This window comes from Hippichthys cyanospilos, chromosome 21, assembly GCF_059441005.1.
Source record: "Hippichthys cyanospilos isolate Australia breed blue-spotted pipefish chromosome 21, RoL_Hcya_1.0, whole genome shotgun sequence".
NCBI classification, from domain to species: Eukaryota; Metazoa; Chordata; class Actinopteri; order Syngnathiformes; family Syngnathidae; genus Hippichthys; species Hippichthys cyanospilos.
This window is the reverse complement of record NC_142389.1, coordinates 11,733,373-11,751,499: the sequence shown is the minus strand read 5'-3', so window position 1 is coordinate 11,751,499 and position 18,127 is coordinate 11,733,373. Positions and strand designations below refer to the sequence as shown.

The window sequence follows — 18,127 nt, the reverse complement described above, 5'->3', positions numbered from 1 at the left end:
AGACGCCACAGAAGTATTGATTTTGAGTTTAAACTGCAGTATTCGGTCTTCCTTACGTTGAAAATATGTCAGTGCTGAACATGCAGGCATGTTCAGTCTGTTGAAGACAGGATGTTGTTGTAAGCAGGCAGTTAATAAAAAAGTTTTAGACTAAAAAAAAAAAAAAATCTTCCACATATCATCTTTCTGCAAAATATCTGACATTACAACTTTCCAAGACAAAAAAAACATTTTCACTCAATTTTTGCCGCTGTGGTTCAAACGGCGGTGGGACGTATCATCCAAAATTTACAGTTGGTAAAAAACAGCAGTCAGACCTAACTCAATGAAAACTGTGATTCAATTCAACAAACGCACCATGGCTGCTTGGAGTAGTCCTCTTTTAGCGGGAAGAGCTGCTCCTCCACCCTCTCCCAGCGTTCCAGGCAACTCCACAGCCAGTCGGGGTTGACCACGTGAAGGTGCTTGCATCCCAGTGCCTGACGGACCTTTTCTGTACCTAGTGGACCAAAGGGGGCAAAACAAATTTGGGAGATTTTATTTCAAAGTCTAGTGGTAAATACACAAACTCTACATCTAGTTGAGATCAATGGTCAGACTTTGGAGGAGAAAATAATTGCTGGATCGATACTCGTGCAAAGATAACAAGATTGGTCTTCCGGAGTCCCTGTCCTTTCACTTTTCTGCCAACTCAAGAGCGAAGAGAGAAGTATTTCTGCTTGAATAATTCTAATTGCTAGACCGTCATAGGTTAGACGAATATCTTTTACTATTACAGCAATATGTATTTTATTAAATTGGCCTCCTAGGAAGGTTTGAAATTTGGTTATTTAGCTGAGAAAGGAAATATTGCTCTAAAACAGGGGTGGGTAAACTTCTTGGCTCGAGGGCCACAAAAGGTTCTAAAATTGACAAAAGGGCTTGACAAGGAGTAGCTGGATGGAGTGTGTTGATAATCTACCTCATAAAAGAAAAAAAAAAAGCAACGTCTAGAAAACATGGGCTTTAATCACAACAGAAAACGGATAAAAAGTATTACAACTACGTTTTTCAAGTCCCATTTATTTAACTACTTATTGAAACGACTTGCAAAAACTGAAAAATAAATTAACAATACATGCCTTTTTTTATTGCTAACATTTGCTATGTTAAAGCAATTCAGGAAATTAACATTATTACTCCCCTTCTGACTGATTATTTCTTCAAGTTTGTTGGGCTGGATTAAAAATATTAACAGGCCGCATATGGCCCACGGGCCGTAGTTTGCCCATGGCTAAAATAGGGTAAATATAGTCGTGTCATGAGGCAAATTGGCAACACAATGCAGATTTCGGTTAAATAGACTGCGGAAGTATTCCATCACAACAACAAAAAACGTTTTATAGGGTTCTATGAAAGAAAAAAAAAAAAGAGCAAATGTTACTCGGGCCTGGTCTTCACAAATTTTTCTTCTTGTACTGCTGTAACATGTGAGTGATTGCCAAGTGTGTCTCACAGCGCGGCCGGCTCCCAAGGCAACGGCCCCGCTTCCCTTGCTCACTTGTTTTCAGAGGCTAAATTGAATTGGTGGCATATACAGTCACGAGTTTTCATTTTGAATGGCTATTACTTCCCGAGATTTGCGAGACAACGGGAGGCATTTTGTTCGTGCGTGCACAGCATACGCCACATTATTTGCATTCTCTTTATTGAAACTGCCAACTAACTCAATCAGCCATTTTCTCTCAAGAACAATTTTGACGAAGCTGAGATACACACCGCTGCCAATAGGCGGGAAAGCTTGACATTTTAACAAGCCTTGGATGACCCTTGTTGGATTCCGACCTCATTAGGCAAAGAAAATCCTCCATCACTTCAGAATAGCTCAAGCACACTGCTAATGGACATATCTCAATGGGCTGAATGGACTAAATGCAAAATATGGAGGCCAGAAAAAAGGAAGAATCACAGGTGCTTATTAATTTTTCAGTAGTGCTTTAAAACTGCTTATAGCTGCCACAAGGTGGAGCCAAAGCAAAATGTTATATTAGACATGGATTTGGCCCTAGCACAAAAATAGCAAAGAGCTGTTTTTTTCCTTTCCATAAGGAAAGTTTCAGAATCTAATCCCTGATGCCTAACAGTTTTGTTTAGATGTGCTGGTTTTCTCAGCAGCCCATGAATGCATCACGTCACCATCAAAAGTGAAACTGAAAGTATGTTTCTCTTCTCTCAATGTAGATAGCTACTGTTGTATACTTTTTTTTTTTTTTAGAATTTGCCTAAAGTCGAGTTTAATGATGTAATACTGTAGTGTAAAATGTTTGTGTGCATTTATTTTCTTGCCGATGTGCTAGCATGATGTTTTAAACAAGTATGATGGAGGAAATAATAAGTTTTCAAATATAAAGATAAAATAAATTGTGCATTATTGGTCTTTTGTATGTTTTGTTAAAAAAGTTTCACATTCTTAATGTGATCTCCTAAATGTAACCCAGTAATTTATTTTTGATTGGGGTTTATTTCATGGTTCTTATTAATAACAAAAAAGATTGTCAATAATTTCTCTTCATGCAAAAATGTTTAAAGGAGTAACTTGCAGATACCCTTGCTTGCAATGTGAATTAGTGCCAATTATTATATTTATTATTGATTTTTTTTTAGGAGGGGGGAGTCTTTATTTTCATGTGTATACATTTTATTGCATGTTATTTTATTGTTATGTATGTATGTTAAATATATAAACTGGATTGCCTGGGTTGTGTATTATACATTTTGCAAAACAACAAAAAAGCTAGAATGCTAGCTAACACTGATGAACACTGTGAAATGGTTTATAGTAAATTATTTCCAAACTAAATCAGTTATAATGATTTTTTTTTATAGTTTCTGTATGAGTTGAATGATGATGATGCCTTAATTTTTTTTTTTGGGGGGGGGGGGGGGGGGGGGGGGGGGTGATTTGGTTTATTGTATGCTCAATCACAAATTCAAGTGAGTTCCAGATGGTAGTACCAGAAATCAAAATTTGAAGTGATTAAACTGATAGTACGTACCAGATTTAGCTGCAATGAGATGTGTAGTCCCATTAGGTTCTTGTGCATTCAAAACCAAGTTCTTGCCAATCTTTGCCCCCAGGGCCTTGGCATGGTAGTACTCGCGAGTCCTCTCGATGGGGTAGTTGGTTGGGTACAAGCCGCTGAACACAATCGTGGTGCCATCTAAGGTCTTGCTCTTAAGCTCGGGGACGATCTTGCGAATGTCAGGCGTGTCGGGCACCTCGGTCTTCAGGAAAGCCTCGTAGCGGGCGTAGTACTCGCCGTGAATCCGTTCCAGAACCCCCTCCAGGTAAATGAGATGATCATCCCGGTCGTTATCGACTGCCTCTTCCTCCTCGTCCTCCATGCTTTGGTCCAGGAGCTCCTCCCCCATGGTCACCCCGGACTGTTCGCTGTTCTGCGACTCGGTTTCCGGTTCCCTCCTGTCCGAGCAGCCGTTCCCCAGCTCAGGGAGGAGAACATCCGAAGGTCCTGTTGAGTCCGAACTTTGGATTTTAGTGCTCTCCTCGCCATTGTCTTGAAAGGTTGCTTCAATTTCGGACTTCTTCGTTTCACCGTCACCGTCCGCTGAGGGCGCTTTTTCTCTAAGAGACTCGCTGTCGCTATCACTGGAAAGGTCAAAGTCCAGATTATTGGACTCACTGTTTGCCGTTAAAGAGTTCGCGCTGTCCTGCGCTTCACCTGTCCTACTCATATTTTCTTCTTTACTATTTTCTTGCCTATCAACCCCCTGAGATTTTCTCGCTGAGGGCTCCTCATCAGCCTGTAATAGTTTCTCCGTCAATGTCTCATCTGGTACAGGCGCGGCGGGATGTGTCCGTTCATTTGTTGGGACGCCCTGAGAACAGCGGGATGCTGCAGACCCATCTTTTACAGACTTTTTCCTGAGGCCGTTATTTTGCTCATCTGCTCCGAGAGGCTCATACACTTCCGTTCCCTCTACAGGGCGACCTGGTGGATTTCCTGCTGGGGGTACAAGGCACCCGAATCATTTCATGTACGAAGCGCATCAGAATGATTGAATGAAGGCTCCAGTAAAAATAAATAAATAAATAGCTATAAACATGTGACCTTAGTGCAGAATGATTATCAAGAGCAACACGAGAATAAAATTGTCAGAATAATAAAGTTGTAGCATGACAAAATAATCAATGTTTTATGAGAGTAAAGCTTAGTATTACAAAAACAAATTCACATTTTTTTCAATTAGTAGTACTACCTATAAAATACCTTTACAGCGAAGTACCCCCCTAAGCATTGCTGGAAAATTGTGTCACTAACAATATACATCCGTATCAAATTGGACAAAATGAAAGCACACAATATTTTTCAAAGGGGTCTCCAATTGCTCTAATTCATCTGCTCTTGCTCTTCCTTTGAAAATGTAACACTCCTGCCACAGCATTATAAAACATTAAAGTAGAGTTGTTGACCCCTGCTCCCGCATGTACCCACTGAAGTGCTTTCACGGAACCCCCAGATGGGACCCCAATTTGAGAACCACTGATTTTAAATAACTGCAATGTCATTAGGAAAGAGAACTTAACTTTAGTGGAATAAATTCATAAAATTCCACAAGAAAATTCATATTAGAGAAGAGGGTTTTAATTATAATGGTGTTGAAATTTGGGAAAGATATATAATGAATAATTATATAAAATAATTTTGTTTGATATATATAGACCTCAAGTGTCAATTTAGAAACAGTAACAACATTTCAGCTTGTGTGGGAATATGTATATACACTCATAATTTCACATCATTTTTCTTGTAAAATTATTATAAAACTGTATTTTTTTTAAACTGTAGCCATAACACCTTTCTTGAATACATTAGTTCCAAAGACACACTTGTTTTCTCAACAGGACTCGAAAGTGATCGAATGCATCTAATGGTGTATTCAGTGGGTATCTAGTGGCCAGCTTTTGCACTTTGCTTTGCTTTGCCAAAAGATGTATTGTAAGAACTATCTGAACAAATCTTAGGTACAGATTTCATAGAAGGCCATTTGTCAGAAAAATTGGTCATTGGGCAGAAATGTGTCAAATTTGATTACAGGTCAAGCGAAGAAGGCTGCACTTTGTGTCCTCATTTAAAACTCTGGACGTCATTCAAACAATGAACAAACAGGAGTTTTGCTTGTTATCTTAAAAATGGACTGTGCAAGGAACTGAAAACACATCCTTGGACTGGTTCACATTTACTGTGTGCAACAAGGACACATTTTTGTGACAGAGAAATAAAAATGATCTGTCTTTTCTACCTTTCTTGGCCATCAGAGCTTCTTGCGAGCCTGGCGGCGCGCTAATGTCCCCGATGCCCTCGAAGTACACGTACTTCTTCACAGTGATAAGGTTGGGTGCAAACTTCCACACATCTTCACGGTCATCGATGATGCACACCATCGAGTCCCCACAGGGGAAAAGATACCTGGTAGGACAATTTGAAGGACAAGGCAAGCTTGTTGGCACACTGTACATTCAAAGGCGATATTAGGCATTCTCTTTCAAAATTAAACACAGCTCCTAGGTATCCGAATGAACAGTATCTGACAGGGACAAAGGAGTAAGCAAATTAATCATAGCGAACAGTAATGAGGAAATACATAAATATCCCAACAATGAACAACATAAACAAGAATGTGACATAATAGACCTAGGTGGTCAACATAAAAAAGTCAAACAGCCAATCACTGCTCAGCTTCCGAATGTACAGTATTACCATGTTTTCAGTTGGCAAAAATGTGCAAAATGGCCACCTCCTCAGAGTGATAAGAATAGGTGGATTTTGCTGCTTAATTCTAATTCCACAAACAGAATATTAATCAGATGTCTATGTTTACACGATTGGGGGCACATGGACCATTATGTAAAGAAGGCTTTGCGGTAGGCTTCCTCTTTAAAAACTGGAAAATAAAATGGTATGCTAGGAAAAGGGACAGACAATTATCGGCTGCAACGTTTATTTTTTTAAGAATATCAGCCTCTTTTTTTCCCCACATTAAATTTCATTGCAGATAACAAATCAATTTAACCCTGCGTTAACCGCAACGAACTATTAATTTTGAATTTCAGTTAACTTATTAAGAGATTCATAGAGACCCTTTGTACCATTTTTTTTTAAATTAAAACAAAGGACAGAGCGAACTCGACTTTTGTAGGACACACTCGTGAACAATTTTCTTCAGTTGTCATTGAACTTTTTAAGCCCTGACAACCCTGGGAGCATCATGAAGGTATGTATTTGTTGTCTAACATATCTTAAAATAAATAAATAAATGATGGAAATCTAAAAAGCTGTTAATTAAGGGGCATACTTAAAAACAATTTAACCACGTGTTTATAAGTGTTTTTTTTTCTCCTATAACTGTAGATAAATATCGACTCCAAATATAGGTTATCAGTTATGGTTGCTGACTGCTAATAATCTGTGTCAGCCATGAAAAAAAAAAAAAACACATTGGTCTACTTCCGTGACGAATGTACTGTTGTTTCTTCTATTTTGAGATCTTTTGTTGACGAAAGAAATTAAAAGCGTACCATCAGCTGCTTTCCTCCTACCTTTAGCTATCCTCCTACCTTTAGCTAACTTGTAAGGTATTACAATTTATTTGCTCTAGTTGTGGTATTTAATAAGATAACTAGGTTGAATTTACAGATGCTGACTGAATAACACAATTAAAAAAAAAAAAAGAACTTTTGACAGCTCTTTTGTTAATCAACAACCCTTTTAAACGATCTATTTATTCATCAAATTTGTAAATTTGGCATTAAATGCACAAATCAATTCTCACCTAAGATTCCCCGTCTTGGAGAAGGGGTCGATGCATTCATCTCTTGACAGGATGCGATGTGAGAATAATTTTGTTTCTGGGTCCAGAAAGCCTAAGAAAGAAGATGCAAAGAAAATATTATTTGCTCTTTTGAATCAAGCATCACATTCAACATGTTTCATAACCACTCTTGCTTTCTTGACAGGAAATATGCAGCAGCTGGAGACCCCGGCTGGCATCCCAACTCATCAGAGGTAGTAAATTTCAATTCCAAGTGCATTAAACATTCATCACTAGGGCTGCAAAACAGTGCCTTGCTGGGGTTTTATACCACACGGCTTGATGGAAGACTGCCACCTGAATAAAGGATAGCCTATATCACGCTAGCTCAATTTAATCCAACACTGAATCAAAATTCTGCTGAGGGGACAGATGGGATTTTTTTTTTTTTTTTTCAGAGCGCTGGAGGAGGAAATCAAAAATATTCATACTGATGTAGTTTATGCTCTCTGGTAGTCATAACGGCAAGGGTAAATAAGTCTATAACGAACATATATAATAATAATAATCACACATTGAACACAATATATTTGCAGATGGCGCCCCCCTAAGGATCTAAAGTGGAAGTACAATAGAGGGCTGCCTATCAAAATGATTCAAAATGAGAGGGAAAATTACCCGCAATGGTGTGTGCATAAAGCCGGCTCCCAAAGGTAAAGACATGCAGCTCGTACAATTTGGCAATTTTCTCAAGGAATTCCTTGCAATGCGGCCGTAGTCGCGTGTGGAGCATCGGCTCCCCTCGCCCCAGCTGGAAGTGGAAAATGCCCTGGAGGAAAAGACAAAGAATAAAGCCTTCAAATTAGTGCTCTGAAAAGTAAACGTAGTATTTAAATCAATCCACCTTGCATTTTTGATGTATAGTTTGATGTCAATTGCTATCTACAGCTGAAAATACTTGGAAATTGCAGATCGAAGCAACAGTGTAGCAGCAGTGTATGTTATGAAAATGGACCTTTTTGGACATTTGCTGGCAGTGTTGATCGGTGGTGTGGATGAGTGTCTGGTCCAGATCGACCATCAGGACCAGCTTTTTGTTACGGTGGAGCCGCTGCTGGTCCTCTCGGCCTAGCTGCTCTGCTTGCTGTTTGGATGGAAAACATTTTTTAGAGCATGAATAAGGGATGATGGATTAGGCTGCTAAGTTAGCTTCTGGGGCTAGCAGTATGCGTGTATTACATTCCCCATTAAATTAGTTGTTGAATGGATTTTTAACGGTATTACTCTGCCAGTTAGTCATTCAAGATACAGTAAATGAGGTTGCTATTGCATCTAAGACAATAACTACAAGCTGCATCACAAACCCTTAGAATTGTGGGATATTTAATGATAAAATGTTCCAACAAAAGAACGCAGTATTGCAGTCACATGGCTCACCTCTGAGCTGACCATCAATTCGGGTACGCTGTGCACCATGGAGACGGTTGCCGTGGAGATGGGAGTTTGCTGGTTTCCATTTGTGCTTTGCAGTCTGAGTGGGAGATCGAGACGGACAGAGGAGATAGAGAGGGTGGTCTGTTGTGTACTTGAGCATACGGTGACTCAGAAGAAAAGCAGCTTTTAAGCTATTAAGAAGATGCTTTTCAAGTAGAAGTTGGTTTGATTTCCATAAAATTGGTTGGTTTCAATGAAAGCTGAGAAGGTTAGCTGTAGTGCAAATGATTTGTCAAAATACAATCCTCTGGCGCCACCTCAGTGGGACTTCTAAAATTGAAGGCATCACAAATACTATTAGTATTTTACTATTACATATTTTAAACAGTTTTTTTTCACTCTGTGACAAGACATAAAACATGTGATATCAGATAAGTGCGGGTAGCATATCAAACATATCATTGATTGCACTGTTGACCACAACTATGTTTTTGCATGCCCTTACTGTGTCAGGTCCTGGCCACATTCGGCACATAAGCCTTTCATCACGATTGGGTGGCTGCATCCTGCTATTCTGACAATGACACTCCTGGGGGGGAAATACAAATGACAACACAGTCATGGGTCGTTTTTTTTTTTTTTTAATTGAATCAATCAATAATTAGTTACATTACAATATTACATTAAATCATCTTACAAATTACATTAAATACAATTACTGTACAAATGTAATTACATTACATTCGGATATAAAAACACAAATTAGCTTTAAATCACTAATGCTACTAAATGTGACAGTTATTAACTTTTTAAATAGTTATGACAAATTCATTTTATATACATATATATACATGTACATACACACACACATATATATATATATATATATATATATATATATATATATATATATATATATATATATATATATATATATAATATACACACTGTATAGAGAGAGAATGATCATAGTTTCACGATCTCTCATAATTTAGTTATACAATAAAAAAATGAATAACTGTCAAGCATTTAATGTCCGGATCAATACAGAATCTGAGATCATAAAAAACACATTTCACACACGCGGCACAGTACGTTGTTAAGATAGACGCCACTTAACGACGCTTAACTTCCGGTTTCAAAGTAAGAGCTTAAAAACGTTTCAAATATAAACCCAACGCAGCAGTTTGAATATTACGACTTAATAAATACTACGTGTAAATCAACTGAATGTTGCAATAAAACTTTGTGGAAAGTCATCAAAATGAGCTTCGCTAAAATACATGCATTTTACCTTGGTAGTCCAGCTCCAAAACAAAACGCTGTCATTTCATTAGCTTGATTGCGTGTTGCCAAAAAAAAGCTAACTCTCATGTTAGCTTCCACGCTTTAGCAGTTAGCTCATTAGCCAGCTAGCATAACATTGACAGGATTCGGCGACTACACAACAGATACGGCGGTTGCGAGTGACCAATAACAAGCTTTAAACAAGTAACTTACCCGGGTGGTATGACCTGTCCTGGGTGACAGCACAGCTCCTTAACGATCCCTGCGCGGTCCGACTTCACCTTCCTCTCGGGTAGCCTGGGTGTCTCTGCTCCCTGCTCAGTTGGGATGGGGACGCAGAGCGCTAACACTGAGTCCACGTTCACATAGGATCCCGGCTTGACTTTCCACTCCAAGAGACGGCAGGGAAGCGTGCCTATCGTACAACGGATATTCGACACCTGCACCGCGGGGCCCAGCGTTGATGAACCACCGCCGCCGCCGCCAGAATCAGCGGGAGGAACCTCCATCTGCGAAAAGGAAAAATCTTCTGCAATGTTCCGTTTAAAGCGTTCTCGCGACACGTCGCAACGCTCGAAACATTAGAAAGCAACCAAGCGCCAGCTTCCAGGTGAATTAAAACCACCGCGGTGGGATTTAAACTCGCTAGGCTTCGACAGCCAGCTCTGTTCACTCTTCCCGCCCGTAAACAGGAAGTGGCAACACTGCAGACACGCTGGTAGGGATGACAACTTCCGGTGGAGATGACAATTTTTGGATGCTGGAAACCACTGGCGACCATATTACGTTGCCGCTTAGTAAACTCATCTGACTTCAATGTATTGTACTAATTTCTCAGTCGCATCTTCACAAAATTCACTGTCCTTTGGTGAAGATTCCACAGTTAACGCAATAATGTATAATTAGGTCATGGAGAAGTGCTTGTGTCTTGGCTAAGAATGTGAATATTAACTTTATGTATTGAGATTTATCTGAGAGTGCGACTAAAGATTTGTTTCTATCATGTCAGAAACATTGCCACCGGATTTTTATATGTAAGCAGCGTTTGCTTGCTGGCCAAGAATAAAAAGTATAACAAAAGTATAACAAATTATATATATATATATATATATATATATATATATATATATATATATATATATATATATATATATATATATATATATATATATATATATATATATATATATATATATATATACGGCGTGAGTGAGGTTGAGAACAGCGAAAGCATAAGTTTAGAATATTTAACTGCGTTCTCTAGTTACTAGAGTTAATGTACTAGAGTCATTAATGTACTAGAGTCTAGTACATTAATGTACTAGAGTCTAGTAACTAGACTCTAGTACATTAATGTACTAGACTCTAGTACATTAATGCTGCAAGTTTTTTAGCAAAAGCGAAAGTACGGTAGAGGGACTTCTCTTGATTTTTGTTTAGTCTTTGTCTGTTCTAACCAATAGCAAGCCTGCCATGCAAAACGTAGGCAGGCTTCCCAATCGGACGTCATCAGTCCAGTACGGTTATTTGATGCGAAGAAAGTCATTTTGGATGCAAATCATCCGTGCGAGGAGCTGTTCTAACGTTGGAAACATGACGAGGAAGATCCAGGGAGCTGTATGTTGTTTACGTTTCATTTCGAAACAAATCGCTGGCTAATATTCAATCCTGGTTAGCAAATTAGCCCGTGGAGTAAACGTGGCTAACAGAAGTGTAGTGTCATGCAGGTTGCTTTAGCAACTAAATGTGTCTGCTAATTTAGCATACAGAGAACTGTTTACTTTTGTTTTTAATTGCGGCATAGTGGTATTCGACCAATTCAGCAACGGTGAAATTAAGCAAATTTAACTAATTTGTTTTATTTTATAAAGTACATTTTAAAAAGTTTTAATTTTCATACATTAGTGCGATTACTGAGACTTTGACGCTTGAACTGCCAGGTCCCTGACACCCCCGCATCAATTAGAAACACTGTGTCCCTTGCGTGCAGACATCCAAAACAAAAACAAGACTCAGCGTGTCCTGGGCTGGACATGTTGACCTTGGATTACTCAACCATCCTCCCACACCCCATTCCCTCGTTTTGCCCTCCCAACACACATCAATATTTATATATAACTTTTAACATGTGGGGGTAACTTTTACAATCCACTGGGTTCTACAGTGGAAAGTAATTAGTGTAATACTGTAATAGTGTGCATTTTTTTTAAACCAGTGTGGTCTGATGAGACCTCAGCCCTAAGCTACTAACTGAGGGAACTATGCATGCCAAAAAGTTTGTCTACCGTGATATACTGAAGCAGGTCATGACCCCAAACATATTTTTAAGCCAGAGGTGCCCAAACTCTGTCTTCAAAGGCCACCCGCTACCCTGCATGTTCTAGATTTTTCCGTCCCCCAAGACGCTTGGTTCAAATGATCAGACCATCAGTAAGCTGAGGAGAAGGCTGATAATAATCCTAATCATTTGAATCAGGTGTCTTAAAGGATGGAAATATTAAAAACATATAGAAAACCGCCCCTCAAAGGACCAGGTTTTGGACAGCCCTGATCTAAGACTTCCTTGCTCAAGAAGCAAAGGTTCAAGATGACTTCAGTATTGTCTCATGAAAACATAAAATAAAGTATTCACGAACAAAGTAAGGTGTCCTCAGTTTTGAGACACTGTAACTCATTTAATTCAGCTCTGTTTAAAGTCCAGAGTTCACTGGCTTTTTAGCCCTGCTTCCTGGTCATGTGATTATTCACATTTTTGTTGTTCTTTTTTCTTGCCCACTAGTGCAGGCTATGTCTCCAACATGTTGCTTTCCTCCAAAGAAATCCTGGCTCAGCAACGCAGTGCTCCAGAAGCTTCACTACACTCAGGTATTAAAAATGAGCGATGCTTTTAGCATAAAATGATCTAAACCAAATGATAATTTGAGCTTACTATCCTTAGGGAAGGAAGGCAAAGAGGTTTATTATGGAAGACGCTAGCCACCGCTGCTGTGGGTGTGCCAGTGGTGGCAGGTCTGCGGTACGCCGTGTCGGACCAAAGAGAGCGGCGGAAAATGAGGATCGTGACTGAAGGATTTGGTCGGTTCTGCAGGTGTGGAAAAGTCTTTCGTACAAACTCTCTCTGGCCACAATATTAGGTGCACAGAGATTACTTACTGTCACAGCAATATTAATTTGACCTGTACCAACTCTAGCATACCGTAGTGAGTTATTCTTATTTATTTATTTTTAAATATTTTGACACTTTTGTTGCTGAAAAAGGGAACTTACCAATTAAAATTCCATACACAATAATGTCAATTAAAAATAAACTGTTTGGAAAAAAATACAACCCTTGTTTTTAGGTCTTTGGATTTGAATCTGTGGATGTAACTAAAAGGACTGCAAAGGGACTTTCACTGATATAGCGCTTTTCTACGTCCGTTACTCAAAGCGCTTTACACTAACTGGTCTACCGATGGCGCAGCACCAGGAGCTGCACACACACACACACGCACACACACGCACACATGGGTGTGTGTGTGTGTGTGTATAAAATATCTTTTGACAATTTCTTTTACGTTTTAGATCACTTTCAGTGGGACTTGTGATATCGGTGGACTACTGGTGGACCACCAATGTGGCTCTTCGTGGTCTGGATGAGGTAAGCTTCAGGTCACCAAAAAAAAAAAAATGTTCAAGTTGCACCAAATTCTTTTGCTTTGTCTGTGACGTCATACTTGCTAGAGCAGCCCATCCTACGCGTCAGCGATGTCAGCTTGCCACCAGAGGGCGGCAGAGAGCATGGTGGAGGGCGCTGTAAAGAATGGCGGCATATACATCAAACTGGGCCAAGGTCTGTGCTCCTTCAACCACCTCTTGCCTCCCGAGTACATCCGCACCCTGCAGGTCCTGGAGGACCAAGCCTTGAACAGGAGATACAAAGAGGTGAGGACAGCCAGTAAGACAAAAGAGGACATGGTGAGATTTTATTCTCTGGCAACAGGTGGACGCCCTTTTTCAAGAAGACTTCAACAAAAGCCCGCTGGAGATTTTTAAAAGCTTCGACTACGAGCCCATAGCTGCCGCCAGCCTGGCACAGGTTCACAAGGCGGAGCTGTTGGACGGAACCGCTGTCGCCGTCAAGGTGAGCCCTGATGAATGTACCTTATATAATTGATTACTTTAGCACTTAAGTACTGGATCACTTCAGTACTTTACGAAAGTAATCACTTTAGTGCTTTAAGTTTTTTGCTAAAGAAGTCTCTAAAAATGGCTGGTACTAAATGAATTAAGTACTAATACATTAAAGTAATAAAATATGAAAGTTAGTTAAAATATGAAACTTAGCTAAAGAAATATCTAATGTAATCATTTTACTTTATATATGAATCAATTACTTCAGGTACTTTTGCTTTAATACTTATTACCTTAAGTATTCAATTACTTCAGTCCTTAATCACCTAAAGTAATTGATTAATTTAGTACCTAAAATAATCTGATTGGCTCCTCTTGTGGGTGGGAGGGCAAGTTCAGAAGTAAAATAGAAGACATGAAAATGGAAGAGCATGTGGGGTTGTAAGTCAGAGGAATGGTAAACTTAATCTAAAAATGCCCCAACGCCACCTTTGAGAAAGCATAAGTAAAATGAATTCTTTGTAAAAAGCTTGCTTACCACAGAAGTAGCCCTGTTGTAGCCTACTGCATAAATGCAAAGCACCCAGCCACAGCTAACAATATAAAAAACGAGACAATTCCCATCAATATAATTCCACCTTGTCAGGTGCAGTACATTGACCTCAGGGACCGTTTTGATGGCGACATCAGGACGTTGGAGATCCTGCTGGACATCATCAAGTTCATGCATCCCAGCTTTGGATTCCGATGGGTCCTCAAGGTCTGAAAGCACATCAGAAGTCTATTTTCCATAATGCACTGAATAATGTTTCCTGGATGTTCATAAAGGACCTGAAGGGGACTCTGGCTCAAGAGCTGGACTTCGAGAACGAGGCCAGGAACTCGGAGAGGTGCGCCGACGAGCTGAAACATTCCAAGTTTATCGTGGTGCCCAAAGTGTTCTGGGAGCAAACCAGTAAGGTGAGCCTAAACGCTGCGAAGATAATCTTACTTATTTAAAAATAAATAAAAAATACTGCCATCCATCTTCATTTTCATTTCAAGAGGGTTTTGACCGCAGAGTTTTGCAACGGTTGTAAGATCAACAATGTGGAGGAAATCAAAAGACAAGGACTGAGCTTGAAAGATGTAAGTTGCGCACTTGAGACCATGGAAGTTTTTTCGTACGGCGAAGTCTTGAATATTTTTGGGTTCAAACTCTACTTCACAGACTGCAGACAAGCTGATTCGAGCTTTCGCTGAGCAAATATTTTACACGGGTTTCATCCATGCTGATCCCCATCCTGGAAATGGTAAGTCATCTAAATTATGACAAACGTTTGAAATATATCAGTCTGTGTGTAGTTAATCGATATAAAAGGCAAGTTTCATTTTTTGAATTGAATTACTGCTGATTATCCTACAGTGAATTTTTGCAGGGTCTGCAATTATTCAAATGTTGTGTATTACACAATATATACAATATATACAATTTGAATAAATATAGATCACACTTTAAAGATCGGGAAATAAATGCTTCTACTAGGGCTGGGCGTTATGGCCAAAAATAAACTATCAATTTTCTTAAACCATTTTGGATTATTACAATTTAATTGTAATTGCATTAACATACCCAACAAACGTTCATTGAGAGTTTTGATTTATTGTGGAAAATATTCAGACAAAAAAAATAAACAGATTTGAAATCAGTTTTATCCCAAAAAAAAAAAGTCACAAAAACTTGCTTTAAAGGATAATTGATTTATCTTGCCATTTTTTTAACTGTTAATTTTATTTATTTATTTTTTTTACTTACTGTTGACTGAAAATGACAACTGTACTCAAGGCTTGCGCAACAACCAATCATGGCTCACCTGTTGGTCATGTGGTCATGTCATTTTCAGTCGACAGCAAGAGAAAAAAATTACAAGTATGATGTGAATGAGAAAAATTATTTTACCAAATTAAATCACTTAATCCCAAAGATGTAATTTTACATTTTTAAGAGTCCGGACACTGTAAAAATGTCATCCTATATTCTGCCACTTTTTAAATTTTACCATTCAGCTAAATTTCAGATCACCTGTTTTTAAAATGACTAAACTGAATCAACTCGATTTACTGACCATCTCCTACTCACAGTTTGAGGAAATGAATCTTTTCAGTTCTAGTGAGGCGAGGTCCTGACAACAAGGTGGAGTTGGTACTTTTGGATCACGGCTTGTACGAGCATCTCAGCCAACAGTAAGAGTACCATTCTTGAAAAGATTCTATTTTATATTCCGTGCGTAATATTTCTACTCACCTCTTAGTGACCGTGTGGCTCTGTGTAAGCTATGGAGGTCGATAGTCCTGCGAGATGAGGCAGCCATGGAAATGTACTCAAATGCCTTAGGGGTCAAAGGTAAGGTTTAAATTGGCAAACAATCTAAAACAAACAGAAATAGATGAATAATATGACCTGTGCAGAGTACTTCCTCTTCTGCGAGATGCTGCTGCAGCGGCCCATCGACATGCGCGACTTGCGCCTATCTAACATCCTGAGTCAAGAGGAGACGGCCTACATGCGCCAAATGGCCGTACATCGCTTCAACAGCATCATGCAGGTGCTCAAGGCCATGCCCCGCCCCATGCTGCTGGTCTTCCGCAACATCAACACAGTCCGGAGCATCAACATCACCTTGGGAGCGCCCGTCGACCGCTACTTCGTCATGGCTAAGAGGTCGCTACCGGAAAGGACGGTGCTAATGCATTTCATTAGATCAGGAACGCACAATTACACTCCGAGTCTCTCTTGTGTGGTATTTTGTCCAATCCTTTGGACTTTATATCAACGAAAGCATTGAAAGAAGACAGCGGGGGGCTGAAATTTCACCCAGATGGTTCAACATGGCATGACCTCTTAGTTATTACACCACCAAGTGTGCAATCACTTGTGTGAGATGTGGAATAAAATGACCCAAATATAGTCAAAAATTCGGCATGGGTGTTACAAAGGAATCAGGCAAATTATGCAAACAAAAAATGCAAATTGGAAAAAAAAGGGAATAATAACAAACGCCGAAATGAAAGAAAACTTACCACAAATGAAGTGCAAAAAACAAAAACAAAAAAAACCCACACACCAACATCAAACCTCTGAGTCCAGAAGCATCAAATTCCAGTCCACAAAGCCATGTCCTCCATGTTTTCCAAGTTTTTCTTAGCCTTTGACTATATAGACCAGTGAATCTCGACTTTTTTTTTTTCAACTGAAGTACCCCCCTGTAAAGTATTTTTTCAGCTAAGTACCACCTGACTAGATGAAACTAATCCCCCCCCCCCCCCCCCCACCCCCTCAAAATAGAGTGCTATGCCCTCTGTGTCAGAATTGTTAAATCTTGTTAAACATTTGTAGCAATATCTTTTGAGTCCTATTTTTCCCCCAGCAACTCCAGAAGATATATCACGTAACATCATGAGATCAGAACAAAATGAGCTGCTTCATGTTCCAAATAAATAGCTCTCAAATTAAAAGGAAAGCTGTACTGTTCCTGTTACGGTATTAGATGTGCCAATACCTGCAGAAAGCCTGGTAAAATTTCCTGTTCTCCCAGGTTACACATATCCCCATTTGAGAACCGCAGAATGATTTATTTATTTATTTTTTTTTTTTAATATTACCAGTGTTACGATGCTAACGATCATAATTTTTGGCTAACAGTGCGGTGCGATGCTGGGGGAAGATCCAGGTAGAAAGGACCAGTATGCTGCACAGATTTTGGATTGCTCGCTGGTTGTGGACCAGGTGGGAGGGCCTCAAGTTCGAGTTTGCTTTGAGGTTAGCCATTACATTTTCAGATTATAATTTTTTTTACAGTGACAAATGCCACTGACAGTGAGTCCTGTTTCAGATCAGAGATGGTGGTGATGAGCATGACCCGCTCCCTGGTCAACCTGCTGAGCTACTTTGGTCTCATCTCTCTGGATTCAGACATGTACGAATACCTGCGATAGCGCGTGGAACTTTTCGCCTCACTCGTCTTGACGTCGCGCCAGCGAGTTTGCCAGGCTGTGCTTCCAATCACAATGAACTGTGGGAAGAGTTTGAGGCTGTAACATGCTATAGGTGCTGTCGTTCTCAAGACTCCTCAAAGTGAGCATTTTGGATTATTCTAAAAGCTTATTATAATGGTTTTATTTATCAAATTTAAACTTATAAACTTTAAGGTTTTTAAGCCAATGCTATTTTCAGAGAAATTGTTGACATGTCTCAGCCATTTTGAAGCAGGTTTTTTTTTTGTCCTGTGATATGTATGTTAGACAACGTGTGGTATTTAAAGTTAATCGTTTTAATCGCTTGATTAAGCTATTATGAATATTAGTATCCTAGATTGTGTCCATTTGTAATTTAAGTATTTTGTAATTCAGGTTCATTTTCTCTTGAGGAAATTCTCACTTCCAAGGATAAAGCAACAACCAAAATGTTTAAATGTAATAAATGATTCTACCTCCTTTTTTCACC

General features: G+C 39.3%; 2 protein-coding genes across 3 annotated transcripts in view; one reads left to right on the top strand and one right to left on the bottom strand.

Annotated features, from left to right (window-relative positions):
* The window catches only part of ctdp1 (CTD (carboxy-terminal domain, RNA polymerase II, polypeptide A) phosphatase, subunit 1), a 50,046-nt gene extending 39,840 nt beyond the window's left edge, over nucleotides 1-10,206 (bottom strand). Inside the window, exons 1-9 of one of the 2 annotated variants that reach the window (XM_088405658.1) lie at nucleotides 9,745-10,206; nucleotides 8,750-8,833; nucleotides 8,248-8,341; nucleotides 7,826-7,954; nucleotides 7,489-7,639; nucleotides 6,832-6,922; nucleotides 5,302-5,468; nucleotides 3,036-4,004; nucleotides 358-499 (exon numbers count right to left, since the gene is read on the bottom strand). In XM_088405658.1, the coding sequence (XP_088261784.1) occupies nucleotides 358-499; nucleotides 3,036-4,004; nucleotides 5,302-5,468; nucleotides 6,832-6,922; nucleotides 7,489-7,639; nucleotides 7,826-7,954; nucleotides 8,248-8,341; nucleotides 8,750-8,833; nucleotides 9,745-10,040 (2,123 nt within the window). In that variant the 5' untranslated portion in view covers nucleotides 10,041-10,206. The remainder of the gene's footprint in view (nucleotides 1-357; nucleotides 500-3,035; nucleotides 4,005-5,301; nucleotides 5,469-6,831; nucleotides 6,923-7,488; nucleotides 7,640-7,825; nucleotides 7,955-8,247; nucleotides 8,342-8,749; nucleotides 8,834-9,744) is intronic. The other variant, XM_088405659.1, reaches the window with a different exon arrangement.
* An 822-nt stretch (nucleotides 10,207-11,028) lies between these two features.
* adck5 (aarF domain containing kinase 5) lies at nucleotides 11,029-18,125 on the top strand. Its single transcript, XM_088405044.1, has 15 exons — nucleotides 11,029-11,148; nucleotides 12,311-12,396; nucleotides 12,470-12,619; nucleotides 13,096-13,171; nucleotides 13,255-13,455; nucleotides 13,514-13,654; nucleotides 14,291-14,404; nucleotides 14,473-14,604; nucleotides 14,689-14,772; nucleotides 14,855-14,936; nucleotides 15,789-15,867; nucleotides 15,936-16,027; nucleotides 16,093-16,345; nucleotides 17,327-17,443; nucleotides 17,517-18,125. Exons 1-15 carry the CDS (start codon nucleotides 11,062-11,064, stop codon nucleotides 17,617-17,619), a joined length of 1,797 nt encoding a protein of 598 aa, XP_088261170.1. The 5' UTR covers nucleotides 11,029-11,061; the 3' UTR covers nucleotides 17,620-18,125.
* Nucleotides 18,126-18,127: the final 2 nt, after the last annotated feature.

What these genes read in the sequence shown, in the direction of transcription:
- adck5 (XM_088405044.1), top strand. Translation starts at nt 11,062, where the DNA reads ATGCGAAGAAAGTCATTTTGGATGCAAATCATCCGTGCGAGGAGCTGT. An exon ending in GAACCGCTGTCGCCGTCAAG is followed by an intron (nt 13,655 to 14,290) that starts GTGAGCCCTGAT and finishes CCACCTTGTCAG; the next exon opens with GTGCAGTACATTGACCTCAG. An exon ending in AAATGCCTTAGGGGTCAAAG is followed by an intron (nt 16,028 to 16,092) that starts GTAAGGTTTAAA and finishes TGACCTGTGCAG; the next exon opens with AGTACTTCCTCTTCTGCGAG.